Source organism: Cololabis saira, chromosome 23 (assembly GCF_033807715.1).
Source record: "Cololabis saira isolate AMF1-May2022 chromosome 23, fColSai1.1, whole genome shotgun sequence".
Lineage (NCBI taxonomy): Eukaryota > Metazoa > Chordata > Actinopteri > Beloniformes > Belonidae > Cololabis > Cololabis saira.
In genome coordinates, this window is record NC_084609.1 from 16,460,399 (window position 1) to 16,476,764 (window position 16,366).

General features: G+C 41.7%; 1 protein-coding gene across 1 annotated transcript in view; it reads right to left on the reverse strand.

Annotated features, from left to right (window-relative positions):
* The window catches only part of LOC133424363 (thyrotropin-releasing hormone-degrading ectoenzyme-like), a 242,851-nt gene that overhangs the window by 80,948 nt on the left and 145,537 nt on the right, over positions 1–16,366 (reverse strand). Inside the window, exon 6 of the mRNA XM_061714909.1 lies at positions 5,758–5,871. Within this exon, the coding sequence (XP_061570893.1) occupies positions 5,758–5,871 (114 nt within the window). The remainder of the gene's footprint in view (positions 1–5,757; positions 5,872–16,366) is intronic.

The following is a 16,366-nucleotide window of genomic DNA, read 5'->3' on the forward strand; positions in this document are numbered from 1 at the left end:
TCTCAGTCTGTGATTCCATTTGAAAGAGAAGGGAAGAATATCGATCGTCCTCTGTTCTCCAACATGAATATTTCATCTTTTTTGATTGAAAGTCTATCAGTTTCATGTGAGCTCAACCTTCACCTCTGATCTGTTCTTTGAACATGGCACGGATGACTGAACCTGCCGTTAGTCTGTTTGTGGCTTTAGATATAGATAGTTATTCATTTTTAATTAGAACCTGCAGCATTTAAAAACACAAAAAGCACATAATGCAGCCTTTTGTGTGAGATGATTATACAGTACATGCTTGTTATCAATAATCCGTTCAACTATCACTTGTCCCATTGAGCCATCTCCTTTTATTCCCAGAAGGAGTGCTTGGAATATAAATGTTTGATTTGTTTTTAGGGCATATAAATGCAGACATTCAGAAAAAGAGGCAGGTGATTTGTATGAGGTGCTATAAAGGGAGATTATTCTGAATGAACATGTGCAAAATGAAAATTGTAGGCTCATATATAATTGGCTGACCCCCATCAAACTGAGGCCATAGCAACATTTTGATGTGAGTTATCATTCAGGTCAGTGAGTAAGTCTAAAATGGAGAAAAAAAAGTGAGAACACATGTCATCCCTTCCTTGTAACGCTTTCTGTGTTTTCTGACTTCTACAGTGTTATTATGATAAATTGTCACCTTCAGTACAATCAGAGGCTGAAGAAAAGAGGTAAATATGTGTTTTAGTGTTCTCAAGTATAAAATAATGATTTTTTTTCAAACATTGGCTCTGTAGGGCCACAGTCCTGTGTTGAACTTGGAAAGACTTGATTTCAATTCTGAGGCCTAACTCTGAGGACCAGCCTTGATTTCTTACAGCCCACCTCATGGTTCGAAACAAAGGAACCTCAATAAGGACTCAAAGCCCCAGCAGGCTTTGCATTTACGGCCCTTCGGTGATAAGGAATAGCACCTCATTGGCCATTGACCCCAAAACGCAGGAAGGGCCGTTGTCTATTTATGGCAGCTGGGGCTCGGTTATAAAGAGCAGGCTCCCCTCTTCTCTTTCCTTCTCTTTTCCTCCTCTCTTCTACCTTGGACCTGTCCACGGTCCCGTGGAGTTCTCTGTGAGCTATGAAGAAGGCCACAGCTCCTATTTTAGCATGAAGAGCTACTAGCTATGGGCCGGCCATCTCCATTATCGTTCCTGAAGAAGCATCTGGTTGCCTTGAAGTGGCAACCAAAGTCTGCAGCCCTGCAACGAGTGACCCGCAAACGTTCTGAGCCGCAGATGAGCAGAACGAGGGACCCTTGCATGTCTCGACGTGAACGCCTTTGGACTGGCCTGGAGCTGAAGGAGGCCCAGCTGCTGTACCGATGCATTCCCCTCATCCACTCTGAGATGAGCAGAGCAGGACAGAGAGAGCCGCTCTATATCAGCTATCCAGCTGTTCACCAAGGAATGCTGACTGCCCAGACCAAACCACCTTTTTCTTCAACAACAAAGATCCACCTAAGAGGCTGATTTGTGTCTGGGCAGAGAAACATAGTTAACACATTTAACTAGCTTAGTTTAAGTGTGTTTGTTTATTTTATCGTTTGTCTACCGTTGCACCCACGTTGCTGGATCTTGATGACATGTACTTCTTCCACAACAAAAAACAAAACCCTTCCTCATTTCCCAGTTGAATGACCAGAGCGCATATGTGAAATTAGTTTCACATTGGTCTCTGTGTGGGGAACATTGAAAGAACTTGGTTTTCCGGTAGTGAAAAGTTATTCTAATGTCTTGGGTTTTACTTTTCTCATCTCATCCTCTCCTACTAACCCCCCCCCCCCCCACACACACACACACACACATGCACACTCTTATCTTGGCCATAAAGCCTCCGAGTTTGTTTTTCACTGGATGAGACAAAATCTCCTCCGCCATTTTGAATCACTCGAGACTCAGTCACCACATGACTTTGTCAGCTATCCATCTTTTTTTTTCACGTGTATGAACAGCCATCGGGACACACAGACACACAGTCTGTGATGTCACAGTACCTCAGAAATCAGAACTGCTGATTGTGTGACACATTTTCAGGCTCAAACAAGAAGACAGTGTTTTGCCACGACTTTAGACACCAACCCATATGTTCTCAAGAAAAATCATTTAAAGTTCTATATCGTCCCCTTTAACTGCCGTGAGACTGCTGCCATGTAGCGGTGTGGTTGTTTCCTTTCAGGTCTATGCTGGACCATTGTCAGTTCTGTGCACTGTTTCTGGCACCATTCCAGGTTAAACCTTTACAATCCTGGTTCATGATCTTTGTGAATTCAGTGTGAGAAACAGATTTTGGCCGTCTCGTTCAACATTCAGAGCTCATGGACACTAGTGAGGACGTACACTGCGAGTTTCCCTCTCAGCTCAGTTTCCACCGCAATGGACTGGTGCATCGTCTGCATCTCATTAACACTGGCAGTCTGGCACGTTCTTGGATTGTCTTGGGCAGTTTTGCAAACATGCAGCCATTCTCACTTCGTAAACCAGCTTTTCACAAGTTTGCTCAAAGTTGGTTCAGAACCACCTGAATGTGACGGAGTAATCAAAGTAATTGCATTCCTGGTTGATTGACTAATACAAGAACAATCTACCAAACGGCTTCTTTTTAATCTCATTAATTTTATTCTTCTGTTGTATTTTGGTCTCTGTCTTGCAGAACTATAAATCAAAGATGTTTTTTTCCCCCTTTTTGTTTAAATAATAACTACAATCAGGAAGAAATTATTTCATCAGGAGCATGGAGCTTTATCTTCTTTGCGTTGTTACCAGAGACACATTTGTTTCTATTAAAGCATCCGGCCATGCAGAACTGGAGTAACAGGGATTTAAAAATGCCATGTTGCTCAGAAACAGACTGTGTGCGTGTAGAAGATAAGGTGTTTCCGTTTAACACATTCACTGTTGGAAGTAAAGAACAACCGACATCAGCAGAAACGAAGAAGCATGCTATAGATATAAGTTCTGAAGCACGCTCAGTGTTTCTTTAAAGTTTTTTTTTATCAAGGTTGGTGGGGGAGATAAAGGAAAAAGGAATTAATTCCTAATTCCTCTGCATTTTGAGCTGAATCACTTGCTGCTACGATTTGTTTGCCAACCTGAGACAAACAGCAAGAAAGGAGCTGCAGCTCCAAAGTATCATCAGCACAACTGCAGGAGGAGAGGAGGAACCAGATATCGATCCGTGTGAGCGGAGGGATGTGGAAGAGTTCAGGAGGAGGCTTCGCAGTCAGGACCTCCACCCCCTCAACTGCCAGTTTTAACTTTGTTCTCATGCACATGCTGTATATCCAAATGCATCACAGGTTATGTAAAGTTTTACACAATGCGGAGAATCAAAGGAAGGCAGAGACAGGAGCTCCAAGATCTGCAGAGGGAAAGATTAGTTTCCAAGTCTCATCCAAGCAGGATGAAAGAGACGGTTTCTGCTAATGAAATGATACTAAATAATAAGTAGCTCAACTTGTCAATGAAAAATAGCAATTCCTACATTTCTATGAATGCGTTTATTTGCATTTTGAACTGCATACCACAAGGTTAATGTAAAATTAAAAAAAAATGGATACCGAGCACTTGTTGATTTAATTGCATTATGTTTATAAACTGAAAGATAGTCCGTGTTAATTAAAAATTATCTTTTGTTTTTACTGCTGTCTATCATCCAGCTGCACAGATGCTGAAAGCTACGGTACTGCAAGTGCCAACGTGATCCGCTGTGACCTCAAGGATATACTTAGATCTTCTGATAGAAAGGAAAATCATCACCCCTGCTGGTGTTAACTCCAGCTAACAAACACCAGAGAATCTCTTAAAGTGATCAAAGCAGACGCTCTCCATTTTGACAAATAAAAACCTGGCTGCAAGCCATCGTGTTACCTCTTTAACTGACTGAACCTCTGACTTCTGTCACTGGTGTTCGCTCTGAAAGTAAGAGTTGGGCTCACTCACAGGCTTGTTATCCTCATCATGTGAAGAAGTCTGTGCTATTCCTCTCTTGTAGTGGTACAATCCACCTTATGTTTGGAGTCACCGTGTCAACTGGCCTGGAAGCTACTGAAAATAAAAACGTGATCAAGAGTGAATGTGTTTTTGATATCCAACCTTTAACTAACTTCAATATGCTGATGCTTCTCCAAAACCCACATTCAAAGCTTGTTACAACAGCACAGCCAAAAACCAAAGCACACCAGATAACAGTTCTGTCCTCTGATGCTGGACATTTTCTCTTTATTACCTGCTAAGTTGTTCTGATTTACTTCTGAACTTCTATTTGGTTTTTAGAAACCAAACATAGAAAAGACTAACAATGCCTCTGACTGGGCTGAACTCTGGGGGGTCGGGTTGCCTCATGACTCGAGGAATGATGAGTGGTTACCAGTAGTTTCCCGATCGCTGAGGAGGAAGACATCAGCATAATTGCTTTTTTGTTTTTTCAAAAGCAACAGATCATCTTCTTAAGAAAACTGCTGAGCATCTTTTAAGACTAACAACACTGCGCACACGCACGAATCCCAAAGGGACACTTTCAAGCAAATTATACAGAAAATACTTTTTTTTTTCTGGCAGAGTCAACTAACACACGTTTAGTTTTATTCTGCCGTCGCCCCAGTAAAATGGAGCAGAGTAGTTTTGTTTGCAGGATTCAAAGTCCCTCAGTCGCCTCAGTCCCTCTGATAATCCTCTGACATCTCTGTCAGCAGTTTCCACCGAGAGTCATTTTCTGACAAAGATCAACCATCTCTGACAAAAGACTCATGTGGAGACATACCCTTGACACAAAAAATGAAGTTTATTCTATATCAGGAGCCTGTTTCAATTTAAATAAGAGCTTTCTTTATTATTATTTTTATTATTCTAATAGATGTTCTACGGGGTGTCTGGAGATTTTTACATGTTTTACTTTGTCAAAAAAGAAGGAATACATATCTGACTGGGACCTTGAGCTGAAATTCTGACTCCTACACCATCAGAGGGCAGACAAATCAAAATTCATATGTGAGCGGAATATGTAAAAGCACTTCTTCATGTTGAAATGAAAGCTTTACTTCCTGAATGTCAAAAGGATCCAGGAGAAACGGCAGTTCCCATCAACGGCGTGGCTGGCTTCTGAATGCAGTCCACTCTCGCATCCAAATGAGGGACGACTGCGCTGGCCGACGTGGCGAGAAATGTATTCCCCTTTAAAAGAAACCTAAAAGATTGTGAAATGTTTTTTCGCCCACATTCTGTGCTAGAGCTCGTCTCTCTGCAACCTTGAACTAGGTCCAAATGGTTTGGTTGTTGTTCCTCTACAGCTTGTTTTTAATCGAAGTGATTGTCCAAATTGCTTTCTTTGGGGTTTCCATGCTCGGGGAAGAACATCCTCTGTGAAGACATGCTTCCCAGTGACTGTGGCTTCATGGTGCGTTTCCTGACCAGCAAAACATGTGGATTTCTCAGTATTGTATGACATTGTGTGTGATGCTGTAAAAGCTTATCGATGCTAAGTCAGCAGCATGAATGATCGCATGAACCGAATTGTTGGAATGTATAATGAAAATCGAGTGCTATGACTCAGAAATGTGTCATATATAACCCGTTTACGTACTAACCCTAACCCTTTTTAGAAGAATGAAAGAGTACGATTGCAGTTTCCGACAACCGTACAAATCCTTTTGCTTCACCTGAAAACAGCAATATCAAGACATGCATAAAACATTAATGTCTCTTAAGTGAATGCAAATCTTCCACTCACCATGTTCCACTTTGGAAAGAGGAAGTCCGTGCCGACGTACTCGAAGAAATGAGCGAAACCTTCTTTTAACCAGACGTCCTCCCACCACACAGGAGTCACCAGATCCCCGAACCACTGAGGGACACACAAAGAACAAATTACTGTAACGTGTCATGTCTGCTAAAATGTATTTGGGAAAGTGTTGCAGATGTTTAATCACAGTCGACACCTCTGAACAACTGATATGACCAGTCAGAATAAACTAAAAACTAATCAAATCTGTCCTGAGGGGGGGGGGGGCATTGATGAGTGGGCCAAATCAAGACAAAAAAACCCATAAAAGGTTATTACCTTTTATGGGTTTTTTATGGTTTTATCCACAAACCTCATGGTGAGGGTCAGAGAACTAAAGTCATTAGAGTTTATCCTCAGAGGACCATGAGCATCTGATTTACTGAAATCCATCCAACTGTTGCTAGGAGACTGATGTATGATGGACTCTGTTTCTCCTGATGAGAGCCCTCCAACCTGAGATGTGAGTGGAGGAGGGGAGTAAGCGCTGGTAAAACCAGCTTTTATTGTGAAAGGAGGGATTTCAGTGGAAATGAAATGCAGAAATCCGGTCGAATTAAATCTAGTCCGTGGCTGGAGCATAGACAAAAAAAAGTTTATTTCACTCTTGTTCATCTTAGAGTACCTAATTGATCTACACGAAAATGGCTGAACAAGCAACAACAGCATGCAACATTAAGGCTGAATTATGGTTCTGCATTAAACCACCGCAGAGCCTACACCGTTGCCGTGACACCTGATGAAGCATTGTAGCACGTGGCCCCCTGCAGGGCTTTGAACTGGACTCAAGACCTTTAAGGTAGCTCCAGATTCCTACCCCCCGTGCAGATCTCGACACCTGGAAGTTGGTTCAAACTGACTTGAATCGCGGGAGCACCCTATGGGGTGATTTGGAAGTCTGTGACAGTCATGCCAAATGTCTGATAATGACATTTGGCCACATATTCCACCCGACTGTGAATTGCTTTTGTCTCTCGCCTGATTTGTGTATTCCTGTTAAACTTCTTGTATAAAAACCTGGTTACAACATCACTCGAGGTCAGCCCACCGACCAAGACACTGCGTCTGTGTAGGTCTGCTGACCGCCGGCTGAATTAAATCTCTCACCCCACAAAGCGGACTTCTGAACTGGTTTGATAAGTTCCTCAACACACCGTTGTGAGCCCTTGGGACTTCTCCGTCATTCCATTTTGCCGTGGTGCAATACCCCCCAGAGCGCTAGTTGATACTTTGTTTAGCTTCCGGCTTTTCCGGTCACAGTGAATCAAAGAGATAAGGACAACAATTGTGCAAAAAAAAAATAAAAATCACACACACACGAAGAAAAGAGCACTGAAAGTTCACTACTGCTTCACAAACCGGAACCGGAAATGCGTTGCTACCAAGCAAACCAATCATAGCCCTCTCGGTCTGTGTTGGGTCCGCATCGCCTCGACGCGTAGTTACATGTTTTAGGAGGTACGCGTCAGGCTACGGCGTAGGCTACGGAGAGCGTCCTGCGTAGCCGCGTACCCTACAGTGTAGGTTTAACGCAGAACCATAATTCAGCCTTTAGTGTGTAACAATACATACACAAATCTTTGATGGGACTGAAGTGTTGGCAGAGTTTAATAAAGGCAAAGTATGTAAAACAAAAAAGAAAATGGACTGAACTATTTTTCAAGGAAAATTATGCCCCCACATGAGTTATACATGCAGAGCCTGGCTGTTTTCTGGCCACACAGCTTGAATTAAAACATCAGGGAACAAACATGGGTTGCCAACAGATCCGAACATTTCCATTTAAACGCCCAACTGCACGCAGGATGGTTGACAGTCTTAAAAGAAACAGTTGCTCTAACTTTTCCTTGGTCCATTTGCGGAGAACACTGCATGAGTGAGTACCAGAAGCGCCGCAACGCAGCAGGCAACCCAGGCAAATGCCTAGGGCTCCAAGCTGAGGGGGGCCCCGAGGGACGGCTGACGTCAACAACAAAATAATGGAACTGCTTTAGGCCTCGCAACAACAACGCATCAGAAATGCACAGGGCCCTTTCCCAGATGTCACTGGCTAGTTGATAGTAGGGGGTCTCGACAGAGGGCTGATGCAACGTGAAACCCCCATAGACACTGCAATGACAGTCCGGAATCTCCCTAATGGCCCTTACCAGCCAGCATCCACGTGTGGCAACAGTGATTCACAATTTTAAAAAAGTGAACATATCCCTCTGGGCACAAGAAAAAAAACTAAAAGAAGATTGAAAGACAAAAGGTAACAGTGGTGAGTGGGAATGTGTAAGCTATGCTTGTTACATTATAAAAAAGTAGTGCTGCTAGCCAGCCTGCCACTTTCTCCCAGTCAGACACCAAGCAAGTTTACTGTTGGCACGTATGTTCATTTTTTCCTCATTCTGCACCAGCGGGGCTGAAAACACCCACGTCTCAGCAGAGATCAGGCAAAGAGTGGTCATTTAAAGGGGCCCCATTATGAAAAACACGTTTTCTCTTGCTTTAACATATATAAAGTGGTCTCCCCTCAGCCTGCCAACTCAGAGAAGGAGGAAAGCAACCAAATTCTGCAGTGTCTGTACAGCCGCCCGGATGATCCGTCCAGTGTCATGTGACTTCTACGAGCCGTTCAGATTCTGCTCCTGTCGTGACATCACGACAGGAGCGACATTTTGTATTGAAATGAGGAGGAATAGAGATAGAGATAACTTCTCATTTCAACTAACTGGATCAGCCATTCCTCATCCGTGACTGTTTCCTACAGCGCTTTCAACCGGCTTTCAACGCGAGCGAAGAAAATAGAAGCAGGGCGTCTGACAAATGTTCAGCTCAAAACGCTGCGTCGCTGTGGCCAGTTAGGACATTCCAATAGAAAATAAAGCAATGGAATTGATTATGTCGCGGACGCTCACTCGCATCGCATGCAGTTAGGACACGGTGTAAAGGCTGATTTATGGTTCCGCGTTAAACCGACACAGAGCCTACGCCGTAGGGTCTGCGTCGATTTAACGCAGAACCATAAGTCAGGCTTAACTCCGCCGGCTGGAGCTTCCCCCATTTTTTCATAGCGGTGTATCGCGTCATTCAGGCAGCCAATCAGCACAGTGCCCCATTATCATAGCCTCCCCACCCACTCAGAATCCCTCATAGATAATGAGGTTAGAAATGGTAAAGATAAAGACATGGCCCAGAGGCTGAATTTCTAATTTATATAGAAAAAAACTATCTCTTAAAAAGCTTGTTTTTAAGACATTCAAGGCCTGTTTAAAATAGACATTAAATGCCATAATAGGTCCCCTTTAAGCAGATGGTGTAAACGGTGTATGTGTCTCAATACAAACGCGGTCAGGGTGGCAACCATATTAATCAACTGTTTTGTACACAGAGACCAAACCTCAGCCTGTATTCTGCGACTTTAATTTCTCTTCAGAGATTCATAAATTATTACTGAATCAAAATGAATTCAATTTGAATTGTTTTGCTTTGGATTATTATTTGTAAGTGTCTTTGTAGTGATTATACATGCTTGTTTTGCTTGATTTGCATCTCACGTGTGTGGTCTTGTAACACGTTCAGGGACACTGTGCTGCCGATGGGCCGATCCCGGCCCGCAGCCCGGTTCACTGATGCATTCACACCCGGCAGCCAAGAGTTTACACTGATGCTTTTTTAATGTCAGAGGATGTTCTCGCCGAGTGCTGACTTGATTTATTCTCTTTTTATGTGTGTCTATTTAAATGTTTATGTCTCAGCACACGCACAAAAAGGAGCATGCCACAACTCATAAACATTGTCACCTCGGTGCCTCAGAACACACAATCCGTGACATGTCTCGTAAAGCAAAAGCAGAACACAAGAGGAACAAGCAAAACCATAAGGGGGAAACTCTCACTCCATTGCTCTTTTCTTCCCATTTTATTCAATGGGCCAAGGTGTGATTGATAAGATATGGATCCAGCTTTCCAGGACCTAAATCTCGATGACGTAGCTTCGTTTTGGTTTTGCTGTATCTGTGAATAGCCTCATGTTGTGAGTTTTTCTCTGCTTATTTTAACATATTTCCTGCAAACTGGCTGTGTACTCAGTCATTTCCATTGATTGTGGTCAGTTGGCATATGCCTCTGGCATGAGAGTTTAACAGTTTTAAACTTTTATCGCTGACAGAATGGTTAGTCCTATCCGTTTTTAGTTATTTTAAATGATAAATCATGCAAATGTGAATCTTTTAACTTAAGGACTTCCAAATTTGATCCTACTGAGATTCAAAATGATAATATTCTTTAAGATGAAGGTTTTGAAGGCCCTTCTAAACTGGCCATTGTGGCAGAAATGGTTGTACCAAACTACAGTACATGACCTGATTTATTTGATACATTCTGTATATACCGCTAACTGTATTGATTCTTTCCAGATGTAAGTGTTTTATGTTTGTAACCATAGATCTCGAGTATGAGAGTCACCTCCGAGCCCCATATGGAGTAATGCGAGGGCACAAAGTCATATCTCAGGAACAGCATGATGGATGTGAGTGATTGATGCCTCTATGGATTCTTCAGATCCAAGAGAATTGAAAAGTAGCTCACAAATCCACATCACTTCAAACGTTACCAATCAGAAGAAAGCTAATATTTTACAATTCCTGAAGATGTTGGCTGCAGTTCTGTCTTTTTATGCTTCTAATGGTAACAGAAATTATTTAATAAATTAAATTGTATTTTGAATTGACAGAGACTCCGAACAACATGAGTCAAATAGACTTTTTGATGATGAAACACTGAATGTAAGACGAAATCAAGAGTTAGGCTGTAAAATTTTGGCATTTTTGTCTGCTGGTTTTTTTTTTTTTTTTTTGTTTTTTGTTTTAATTTAAGTGAACATTGTCTTTATAGGCTTGAAGTTGAGCATCTCCTCATTTGTTTGCATAACTGCATGTGTAGTATTTTATGCTTTAGGAAAACTGGCTTCAATGATCTTGGTGTCATCCATCCCTGGCAGCAGGACTCCCCATTAGGGACAGGTTGAATATAATATTTGCACGGACAGAGTACAGTTCATAAACTCTGTAGATGTTGTGAAGCTGAAGAATGTGTCGAGAGGATACACGCTAAACTCTCTGTCTGGAAGGCTGTGTCTGTGTCTGGGCAGCCATTCAAAGTGACCACCCCGAGGAAGCTGGCAGACTGTCCAGTTGGCAGCTGCTGCTGGTGCCTGGCTCAACAGATGCTGGTTCAACTCCCTGAGGCGTAGCAACTGTCACACCAGAGACGAGGGCATAAACCATAAAAAGCCTCCTGGATGAAGTTGTCCCTGGATTGTTAGGAGGCTCCTTCTTGTGTTGACTGCAAGCTAATGGACATGTTGGAATGATAACCCTCAGCAAAGCAGGCAGGTATTTTCCAAGTCTCCTGTTATGGAAGAAAAAGACTGCAGGTGGAAAAATAATCTAGTTGTTGAACCTGATTTAACACGACCTACGTTGGTCCACATTGCAAAAACATTGCTATTTCTCAGTGAATTGAGGCAATGTTTTAAAGGAGAGTGGTCCAAAGTTCCTCCACGGCAATAATAAGAGATTAATAATAACACAAAAATGATTATATTAAGTTATTGCTGCTAAAGGTGGTCCTTCAAGGTGGTGACAGGTTTGCTGTGTATTTCCAACCCAGTTGAACATCGTTTTTGAAAAATAATTAGACAGCAAAACTATCTATGTTGTTCATCTAAATCTGTATCTTCAGATTTAGTATGGACCAGATGTTTTTATTATGATCATTATTACCATAATGTCCAGATATATAACACCCAGAACTTAAGGAAATTTTCTTTTTTAACCTTCGTCTTAACTTTGACTTTATAACAAAAAGTATCTCCAGCCCCAAAGGTCCAAGTAAAAAGAAGGTGTGTTCCTGCTCAGATCCATCACTAATTTTGTCACATTTTCCTCTTAATGTTAGATTTTCCTTTCCTCCATCCTCAGCTTTCTTTTCTTTCAGCTTGGTATCATTTCCCTCATAGTTTTGCAAACCCCACCCCGATGCAGCTTGAGAACCCCCACACACACACAACATACCTTTTGAAGTCATGGTAGGGAAACCTAAGTAAACTTCCAGAGCAGAAATTGTTGACCCACTAGAGGTGTTTTTGTGTTTTAATGAGGCTGAAACTAGAGGAGAGCTTTAGTTAATAAAGACAAGTGTAGTAGGAAAATCCACACGCTGTCATTCTTAATTACCCCAAAGAAAGAATTATGGGCTTGTTGTTTTCATTGAGTCTATCACCATGTAATGGAAACACCTCTAGTGTTAAGTAATTTTATTTTACATTTATTAAGTAGCTTGAAAGACTAAAACTCAGTGACAGACTCCCGACAGTAACAAGGAACTGGATAAAAGGTTAAATCTTTGCAACAAAAAAAATCCAACATTAAGGTTCATATTTAACGGAAGAGCGGCTGAGAAGATCTGTGTGTGACCGGAATAAAATTGAGGTGCTGAAAAGTGATTTTACTTAAGAGTGGCTGATTTTTTTTTTTTTTATTAGAACATTTATTAATTTATTTCTAAAATAAAAAATACGTTTTCTGACTCTGGTGGTGACGTCCACAGAAGAGTAGTGATACGTTTACTTATTAATGCAAAGACTAAGAACACATCTTCACTGCTCTGGTCGGCAGCTCCGAGGTCCGGCTCATCAAGGGCACACGATCAACTGATCAACTAGTTTAAGCACCTCCATAAAATAATTATTTTTGTCAGGTGACTTGTCTGCAGCATTCAGGTATATGTTAACACAATGCAAATGAGGAAATGCATCAGGAATGTATTTTAGATAAGGGTTCTCTTTCCAAACTATTTAGATTCCATCATTTTTCAGTGATAGAGATTATTTACAGGCAGAAAAACATCCATGACAGCTGCCAACGTTCCCAGCAGTGGATGGCTGCGCACCTCAAGGTCATTCCATGCAACGTTCAGAGAAAATGTAAAAAAAAAAACACCCACACAAATATGGAAGTACAATTGAGGTTTACAAAACTGCATCTGGAACGATGTCTTTAGATTGGACCAAGGTGGGGGTTAATAATTTATTAATGCTTTTCAGCATATTCTATTTCAAGCACGGTGATGGAGGGTGTGAGGCTGTCTTTCCCAAAGATGAGGGGTTACTTTTTCAAACTCACTTAACTGACTGTTCTCTGCCATCCAGATTATTTTCCATATTGCTCTGCACTTGTGTCCTGCTCATGAACATTGTACTCACGTGTGGCATATGTGAGAATATTATTGTTTTGGTTCATCTTTTCACTGAAAGCACAACATTGTTACATTTTGTGTTGGGAAGTCTGTTTGGAAGCATTGGATTATGATAGAAACTCAAAATATTCAAGAAAAATTGAGTAGTCAATTGCTCCAACCTCACCGTTTTCTCTAACTCAGAAGATTAACTTAGACACAGTTCATAAACCAGATGAGAAGCGTTTCCTTTGCGCTTACTATTCTCTCGTGATACTTTTGTGTACGAATGCCTTCCCAGGAACTCTTGAGTTTGGAACTTGGGTATTATCCGTCTTAGATTCCCCAATCTTGGTTCACCTGTCCTCAGTGAACTAATTAATCGTCTTGTTGACAGAAATAGACTGAGCCACTATTGCATACCTTCTATCACTGAAATGCTTGTAGAAAAAAAAAATCAAATCCACTCAATGTTTTTTTGAGGTACCTGTTTGTGCTATAAGTGTGAAACTTTCTGTGTACAGTAAGTAGCATTAAGTAGCGTCAAAGCATTAGGAAATTATCAGAAGCATTCATGGAAACTTGAAAGTGCTTTGAAAACTTTTACTACCAAGATCATTGCCTTATCTCATTTTGATGGACCGGAAATAAGGTCGGTAATGTACGTGCCATCTTGTCACATACCTCCACCTTAGCTTGACTTTAGGGGGTTGTTCTGCCTCTTATCTCTTATATATATATATATATATATATATATATATATATATATATATATATATATATATATATATATATATATATATATATATATATATATATATATATATATATATATATATATTTTTTTTTTTTTTTTTTTTTTTTTTGGTTCAGTATCACACTGATTTATAGCTTAGTCTCACCAACTGTATTTCCCAAAGCAACAAAAGGCAAGTTTTCAGTTTTCAAGTTACAAGCAAGTTGCAAAAGCAGGACATCCAGTGGCTATGGAGCCAAACTCAGGTGTTCTCTGGGGTTCCAATCATCCGGTTGACAGAAACAGAACTCCCCATCAGATGGTAGTGTTACTCTGTACAGACATCGATGTTAACTTAGTGAGGGCCATTTCCAGGATCTTGAACATATAAAAACAGAGGAGTGGTGCCCCACACCGTACTCTCTGGGCAAACATGGACCTCCATTTGTTCATAACAATGTTAAGGATGTAGATAATTAGCACTGAATCAATGAAACAGGGAAAACAAGACGATCACAGTGGTTTATATTCTCAATTGTTTTAACACCATCATAGTCATTCTTTTTCATTCATTCACCTCTGCTCTCCATCTTTATTTCTCTCTTGCTCTTTCTCAGAACAAAGCAGATCTGTGCCTTTGATCATCGTCTCCTTCCTCTCCTCCCCCGTCTGGCCCTCACTGATAAATATTCATCCGGCACTTCAGCGGAGGGACTGAATCTGATTTTCACTTGCTGTTTGGATGGAGCTCCTTACAGCTTTGCGTCAGCCAACACAAAATGAGTCTTGGTTGTCATTTGGCACTCAAACTATTTACATCCATGCATCTCTGAAACTGTCGAGACACTGTGAGTGTCGTCAATCCTGACTGGCTGAATGTGAAATTAAAGCTGTCAACAACAGTCCCAACAAACTCTCCAACATCCTGTTTAATCAATCTTCTGGCGAAAGCTGTTTGGTTGGGGATTTGACAGTGGCTTCAAGCCAAATGATGTTAAGTTTTGAAACTTGATTATGGATTACAGTCTGTGCTAGAGACCACCAGGAGATCAGAAATAAACAAAGTTGGATCTGGACCAGTTGGACCAAGTACAGTCTACATCTGGACTTGTACAAATACTCCCTGTGCATAGATTTGGGCCATTAGGACCTGGAAAATGAACCACATATTAACCAGGACAAACATATGTCTCTCAATAGATGAGTGAGGATATTGAAAGTCATATTTTTGGGGTGTTTTTTGCAGATGGAGAGAAATATGTTGAGCCAGAAAAAGTCGATTTCTTTCAGAGGATCAACTGCCAAAAGCTATAAGGTTTTTCCAAATCTAATGAAGTAGCTCTTAAATCCCTGAACTTGACTAAGTAGCAAGTGAAAGGAAAAGTCGAGCAGTGACTATTAAAGTGAAATTTAAAATGAGAGTGTAAAATATTTAAAATCATGTATGAGTCAGAAACCCTGCACATTTATAAAATCACCTCTTAAAACTGATACTTATTTTTGTGACAGTTTCATGACTGTACACGTATATGTCCTTATTGTCCCACATTGGCAGATTCAATTTTGAGACGGTTTCAATCAAACTGTGTTGGACCAACTGATAGCGATAGATGGGTTTTGCAGTTGTGCACATGAACTGCGCAATATTGAGCATGTGCCATCTAATTTACTTCAGGTCTAGGCTAGGACAAGACAGTCCACAGAGTTCTCGACCAGTTGTGCTCGGACTAGGAAGGAAGTGGGAAAGTGGTTCGGCATTCTCACCTGATTCAATCTCAGCTTGGAGCAGTAGTTTTGTAATTCTGTACAGATAGGATAAGTTCCTTGATCTACCCCAGCATCAGTGCTTAATTTACATTTTTTTGTCAAGTTTCAGGAGTAGAAAATCCAATTGCAGAATAATTAATAATAAAACTGAAAGAAAATCAGTTGAACCAAGGGCAGAAAGAAGGCCAAAAAGGTGGTTAGAGAGACACAGAATGACAATAGGCTAACCATCCATTTTCCGCCGCTTATCCGGAACTGGGTCGCGGGGGCAGCAGTCTCAACAGAGATGCCTAGACTTCCTTCACCCCAGACACTTCCTCCAGCTCTTCCGAGGGGAGTCCGAGACGTTCCCAGGCCAGCCGAGAGACATAGTCTCTCCAGCGTGTCCTGGGTCTTCCCCGGGGTCTCCTCCCGGTGGGACATGCCTGGAACACCTCTCCAGGGAGGCGTCCAGGAGGCATCCGATACAGATGCCCAAGCCACCTCAGCTGACTCCTCTCAATGTGAAGGAGCAGCGGCTCGACTCCGAGCTCCTCCCGGGTGACCGAACTCCTCACCCTATCTCTAAGGGAGCGTCCAGCCACCCTGCGGAGGAAACTCATCTCGGCCGCTTGTATCTGCGATCTTATCCTTTCGGTCACTACCCAAGGTTCATGACCATAGGTGAGGGTAGGTGCGTATATTGACCATTAAATCGAGAGCTTCGCCTTTCGACTCAGCTCCTTCTTCACCACGACGGTCCGGTACATCGACCGCATAACTGCGGATGCTGCACCGATCCGTCTGTCAATCTCACGCTCCATTGTTCCCTCACTCGTGAACAAGATCCCGAGAC